The 7,206-nt window shown below is 43.2% G+C and overlaps 1 protein-coding gene across 1 annotated transcript in view; it reads left to right on the forward strand.

Annotated features, from left to right (window-relative positions):
• jhy (junctional cadherin complex regulator) overlaps nt 1–3,394 on the forward strand; it is a gene marked incomplete at its 5' end in the record, with an annotated part of 76,973 nt that extends 73,579 nt beyond the window's left edge. The window contains 1 exon segment of the mRNA XM_084338375.1: nt 3,223–3,394. Within this exon segment, the coding sequence (XP_084194501.1) occupies nt 3,223–3,375 (153 nt within the window). The 3' untranslated portion in view covers nt 3,376–3,394.
• Between the last annotated feature and the right edge of the window lie 3,812 nt (nt 3,395–7,206).

Below are 7,206 nucleotides of genomic sequence, written 5' to 3' on the forward strand. Positions count from 1 at the left end.
ATCTCTTCAAGTTTCATGTTTACGCATGGCCACATTATTCCACTAGGGGCCGCTGGAGCAAGAAAGAGCTATGCCCCCTCTCCCTCTTGGGACATAATATCACTATAGACCACTACACTTCCGCGTTACATTGAAATCGGGGAGGAGATTGCGGGGGGAGCATATGAATGAAAATGGACGAGAGCCGTGATGTAAGTGGTTGCCGATACGGCTGTGGGGGTGCTAGAGACATGATCGAATGAATGTGGACTGTTCTATCAGAGGGGGGAGCTTCGGTGGCCAGTGTCCTTTCAGCCGAACAGGATATAATGAAAAAATGATCCCACTAAATGGCCAGACGCGTCTTATGGCGACATCTACAATTACCTCATTGAGTCTACAGGTAGACTAATGTTTATATTTAAGTGCAGCGGTCTGTAGCCACTTACATGACCATCGAAGCTCCGCCTCTGATGGAACAGTCCACATTCATTCGAGCGTCATCTCGCGTCGTCCAGACTCCATGGGCACTCTGCGCATGTCCATGCGGAATAGGTGCTTTAAAATGGGCTTTTTCTCTGCCGATTTAGTTCTGATCGATTAGTTATGGGTCACGCCGTGTTCAGGAGAGTGAGGCGCATAAACGTCTATTCGATCATGTTCCAGCACCCCCACAGCCGTATCGGCAACCACTTACATCACGGCTCTCATCCACATTCATTCATAGCTCCCCCCGCAATCTCCTCCCTGATTTCAGAATCCCGGAAGTGTTGCGGTGGTCTATAGGTCTGGGGGGTATGTTGACATTTCTTTCGAAAACAGCTCTGGAATACTAATTTATAGACCTTTTGATATTAATGATATCTGACTAAATTGGTGTCCGTACACTTTAAACAGGATACTGTCAAGGACGCGGCAACTAGGGGTTGCGGCGGGGGCTGCAGCACCCCCTGCTGGCGGGGAGTGTAACTGCAACTGCAAGGTTGTTTTGGCTTTTATTCCATTGTAACCGAGGCTACTCAATGTCACAGAGCGGAGCGGCACTGCAGATTTACCCTACTCTCTGAATTCATTGCCAGATCCTCATAGGGGCGCTGTCTCGATAATGCAATGTTATTAAAGCAGCGTGTAGCCGACGCATGAACCGGTTGGGATTCGAATAGACGCGGCCTGGAAGCGTCACTGCGGAACTGGAAATACGTTGGTAAAAAAAATAGACTCAGCCTGGAAGTTTTGGGACGCTGAATTCGCAGTAAAGGAATATATCTGCGGTTTCCCTGGCGTGAACAAGTCAGCAGAACTATCCGTGCCCCCGGGAGGGTGGTCGAAGACCTTTGCATGTCGGCGATCATGTATGCGGGGAACAAATTGCAGAGGGAGGGCGCAACAGTTGGGGTAAGCTGGGCTGTGATGTTACATGTTTGTCTCGCACGCTCCGCAGAGCTGAGCGTGAGAGCGCGGTCTCTAGTGAACGAGAGTGTGGTTTACCAGAGTGGTAAACCTATGACGTTATTATTATATCACTTATCTCAGCACCCCCTCATAACACGTTCAGACCCTGTTGAACGCTCTGACTCAATAGTATCCATCTGCAGAACGTCAGCCTCAGCACTCTCAGGCCCCACGCTAAATGTGATTTGACCAAAGCAGAGTATACACACAGACAGTGGAGCTGTTTGCAGATAGCGAGCATTTTGACTTGTTGCGTGGTGGCGATGTCTCGCAGACAATACAACTACAAGTATAATTATATCATTTATATATTTTATAAAAAAAAGAATTATATAAAATAAAATAAAAATGTAATCAAAAACAATCAATATCTCAGCACCCCCACTTCCCGCGGACTTCCCGCGGCCCTGGATACTGTACCCCTTTCAAATAAAACAATGCTGACCTGGGCACATATTCCAATTGTAGTTTGTGAGATGTGAGATGATGCAATTCATGTAGACATTAACCTGGGGCTCTCAGTTTTACAATAACAATTACATTCATGGAGTTGATCAGAGTGTCTTCCAACAAGGTTTTATCAACATGAGGAGTAACAATCAAGGTAGATCCGCTCTGTAACATGTCTCTGTGTCTCTGTATCTGTGTCTCTGTGTGTCTCTCTCTGTGTCTCTCTCTGTGTGTCTCTCTCTGTGTGTCTCTCTGTGTCTCTGTGTGTCTCTCTCTGTCTCTCTCTCTGTGTCTCTCTCTGTGTCTCTCTCTGTGTCTCTGTGTGTCTCTCTCTGTGTCTCTCTCTGTGTCTCTCTCTCTGTGTGTCTCTCTCTGTGTGTCTCTCTGTGTCTCTGTCTCTCTCTCTCTGTGTCTCTCTCTGTGTCTCTGTCTCTCTCTCTCTGTGTGTCTCTCTCTGTGGTCTCTGTCTCTCTCTCTCTCTGTGTCTCTCTCCTTGCGTCTCTGTCTCTCTCTCTGTGTGTCTCTCTCTGTGTCTCTGCTCTCTCTCTCTGTGTGTCTCTCTCTGTGTCTCTGTGTGTCTCTCTCTGTGTCTCTCTCTGTGTCTCTGTCTCTCTCTCTCTGTGTGTCTCTCTCTGTGTTCTCTGTCCTCTCTCTCTCTGTGTCTCTCTCTGTGTCTCTTCTCTCTCTCTCTGTGTGTCTCTCTCTGTGTCTCTGTCTCTCTCTCTCTGTGTGTCTCTCTCTGTCTCTCTCTGTGTGTCTCTCTCTGTCTCTCTCTGTCTCTCTCTCTGTGTCTCTGTATCTGTGTCTCTGTGTGTCTCTCTCTGTCCTCTCTCTGTGTCTCTCTCTGTGTCTCTCTCTCTGTGTCTCTCTCTGTGTCTCTGTCTCTCTCTCTGTGTGTCTCTCTCTGTGTCTCTGTCTCTCTCTCTGTGTGTCTCTCTCTGTGTCTCTGTCTCTCTCTCTCTGTGTCTCTCTCGTGTCTCTGTGTGTCTCTCTCCGTGTGTCTCTCTCGTCTCTGTGTGTCTCTCTCTGTGTGTCTCTCTGTGTCTCTGTGTGTCTCTCTGTGTCTCTGTGTGTCCTCTCTCTCTGTCTCTCTCTGTGTCTCTGTGTGTCTCTCTCTGTGTCTCTGTATCTGTGTCTCTCTCTCTCTGTGTGTCTCTCTGTGTCTCTCTCTCTCTCTTCTCTCTCTCTCCTCTCTCTCTCTCTCTCTCTCTCTCTCTCTCTCTCTCTCTGTCTCTCTCTCTCTCTCTCTCTCTCTCTCTCTCTCTCTCTCTCTCTCTCTCTCTCTCTCTCTCTCTCTCTCTCTCTCTCTCTCTCTCTCTCTCTCTCTCTCTCTCTCTCTAGGGTCTGGACTACGCTAAGTCTATAGCTCGGCCCCGGGTGGTCAGACCAAAGCCCAGCCAGGACCCGGCCACAGGAGACCTCTCCCACCTCACCACCCTGGAGCTGCTGAGAAAACGCCACGAGGAAGACAAACAGGCCGTGGCGAGTTTATAAAACATCCAGGCTGTTTGAGACAGACACTATATGACAATACACTATAAGACAAGGCACTATAACAAGGCACTCTATAGGACAATACACTATAGGACAATACATTATGGGACAAGGCACTCTATAGGACAATACACTATAGGACAATACATTATGGGACAAGGCACTCTATAGGACAAGACATAGGACAAGATAATAGGACAAGACACTGTTGGGCAAGGCACTCTATAGCAGGGGTTCCCAAACTTTTCAGGCCGCGACCCCCAAATAACGGTGTCAGAGAGCCGCGACCCCCACTATTATAGGAGGTAAAAAATAAAAAATATTATAATTTTTTTTTTATAAAAATGGAAATGTAATGGCATTTTTTTATTTGTACCCTTTAAATGCCAGTGTTTGTGATGGCATCACAAATTATTGTTAAAAAACAGGCTAGCATAATGTATGATTAGCAACAACACTGATTTTGATGGATTTTCTGTTTTTTTGTAATGTCAGATTGAAAAAAATACAATCTTTTATTCAACTTCAGCCCTGATCATAACACCACATATTCATTTTATAATTCTAACCCTTTAAATGCCAGTGTGTGTGATGGCATATATTTGCAATATATCAAATGCAAAGTAGATTTGTCTGGGGGGGATTATTACAGGCTAGCATGTGTCAATGATTAGCAACAACAGTTTTTTGTAAGGGTCCCGCCTCCACCAATCACATGCGGCTCCCTTTGTGTGTGTGTGAGAGCAAGAGAGAGAGAGAGAGATAGTTCTCCAACTTGTGTGAGTTGCAGTGATCTCCTGGTTGTTCCCCACCTAGGTTATCTAACTATTGCGCTGCTGCAACTAGAAACACTGGCCTGGCCTGCTTCTAAGTTCAGTGGCCTGACTGCATAATTTTTATTTATATTTTTTAAAATATTTTTGTATTTTTTTATAATTTTTTTTAAATCATCTGGCGACCCCCCCCCCCCCCCCCCACGGCGGCTCGCGACCCCCACTTTGGGAACCCCTGCTCTATAGGACAAGGGACTATAGGACGAGACACTGTAGGACAAAGCACTATAGGACAAGATACTATAGGACAAGACACTGTAGGACAAGACACTATAGAACAAGACACTCTATAGGAAAATAAACTATAACACAAAACACTTTAGAACAAGACATTCTATAGAACAAGACAGTGTAGGACAAGCCACTACATGTTGGACACTCTCGCACAATGGAGGCCTTGCATTGAAATTAATGTGTGTGTGTGTCTTTCTTCCAACATGGCTGCCTGTAACCATTGGTAAAGCCTCATGTCTGTGCCGTGATAAAACAGGTAGAACACTGGAAAAGCACGATATTACTGTTCCACTGTGACTTGTTTACGAGATATACAATAATAAGACACCAAATTCGTACATTTCAGTTCACGTATTTGTCATATAACATAGCAACTATTGTTTTGCCCATGGCAACCGCTTGGTTCTTCAAACGCGGAGGGGAAGTAGGTATTCTAAACATTCCATGAAAGGCCCCTGTGACGGTTATCACTATTAGATCGCCATTAGATCCTATACATGTGACCTTAAGCAGGTTTGTGTATCAGTGTAGCCTGCTGTATGTCTACGATATAAGCTGTGTTATATATGTAGAGATTGCCTTCTAAACTGGTCATTTACTGGGGCCACAGCCATGAAACCCATAGAACAACTTTACAACAGAGCATTGAAGGTATATGACAGGAAACAGTACTCATACCACCACTGTAAAATCCTGGATGAGCATCACATTTTTAATTTTGAAAACCTCAGACGTTATAAAAGTTCCTGCTCTGTATATAAATGCCTGCACAGATTAGCCCCTCCCCCTCTCAAGGAGTTAATCCACGAGAAAAGGAACACTGGATTAGCCACTAGGTCAAACACCAGAGGGGACTGTGAGGTCCATTTTAGAAAGACCGCCTTCAGCAAAAATGTTCTATCGATAAAGGGAAGTGGAACATGGAACAGCCTTCCGGTCCCCTTAAGGGAATGTACCACCCTGTCCACCTTTAGGGGCCAGCTCAGGAAATGGCTGTTAGACAGCCAAATATGCACTCATTAGGGATGTTAGTGATGTTGTACTGACTGAATGTCATGTTAGTGTGGTCATGTCAGTGATGTCAGTTTTTATGAATGAACGTTGTATGGTCCGTTTTGTGTTTGTTTTATGTTAGGACTACGGGTGGAAATTAGCCCTGTGCTATTCCCGGCATATTTACGTCCTTATCATGCTGTGATGTTATGCATACACTCATGTAAATGATGTTCATTAATTTGCATTGTCCTTAATAAACAAATCTTATACTGTATATATATATTTGTTATCTATTTCAATGACTAATATGATACTCTATGAACCTTCCATTGTTGAACATCGTTGAGATTTGCACTGTATTGTTTTTCTGTATGGAACACGGCACCACTTGTTTGGACTGTTGGCCCAGTTTAACTCTTATTCTGTGTAAACCAGGCTTTGGAGTTTGATAATGACTTGTTATTCTATTGAACATCTTTATTATAATTAACGTTGTGCATTGGTCATCATTCAGTCTTCTCTAATCGGCAGGAGAGATAGACTCGTGTTAAAAGGACACTGAGGTACACTTTGCTCTGTGGGACACATACAGTATAGGCTGTGTTCACACTGCCAGGCTTAGTGCTCAATTCTGATTTATTGCTCAGATCAGATTTTCTTTGTGTGTCCGCTCACAGTATCTTTTAAATGTGGCCAAGATCAGATTCCTGTGTGAACTTGTCACTGCTCCTGCACTGACCCACATGCACAAAGTAACAATAAAGAAGATGGACATAATATATATATATTTATTTTATATATATCTTTTTTTTTATTTTAATTTTTTTTATACAAATGTCAATGTGATGTAAAAGTCTCATTGGAAGTCGCATGACTGTTCAGACTGAGGTTGCATTGCAATACATCAGACCTGTATCTGATTTTTTAGGACCACACATATGAAAGTGGACCAAATCAGAATTGAAAAGATCAGATTGAATGTGATTTGTGCTGAAAATTAAAGATTAAGGTTAAAAAAGATTAAACTGGACTTTGAAGAAGTCTTTATTCATCATTGCACACATTGACGATGTCGTCATGCAGTGACACACACATGCGATGGGCGGCACACACAGATACACACACACATGCATTTTTTTCTTTTTTGGGTCGCCGATGAAATGTTCCTCTCTGCGCTCCCTGCGCTCAGATTTGGGGCACTTTTGGTCTGCAGTCTGAATGTACTGTAGATATAGTTATGTCGGAGCCAGGAGCCTGAGATATTTCCACACCACCCCCATTGCACACGGGAGGGCAGGTGTTGACCTGCGCAGGAGTTCCATGGGCCGACAGCATAGGAACCAGGAAGTCCGGTAACACTTTATAATAACAGTCAGTTATAAGACCTTTATAATGTATTTGTAGATAATGAACTAATCATGAACAAATCATTTATATACATTCGTAAAAATTATTATTAAATCATTTATAACTATATTTGTATAACATTTACAGATTAGTTCTACATTATTTATAACTCATCAACATTGTTTGTACTTGATTTGTTCATCATTAAATAATGTTGTTTAATGTGTAGTAACACATTTGTAGATGCTTTGAAAAATGGATATGAAAAAACGACTATACTGTAACTCCATTTATTTGTTCATGTTCAACAAATGATTTGTTAAGACATTCATAAAACATCTATAAATCATTTGCAGATGCTAGTGTGTGCCCTAACATAAAGTGAAGCCTAATCATCATTAACAAATGTCTAATAGTTTGT

The sequence above is a fragment of the Notolepis coatsorum genome (assembly GCF_963971535.1).
Source record: "Notolepis coatsorum genome assembly, contig: SUPER_8_unloc_1, whole genome shotgun sequence".
NCBI lineage: Eukaryota > Metazoa > Chordata > Actinopteri > Aulopiformes > Paralepididae > Notolepis > Notolepis coatsorum.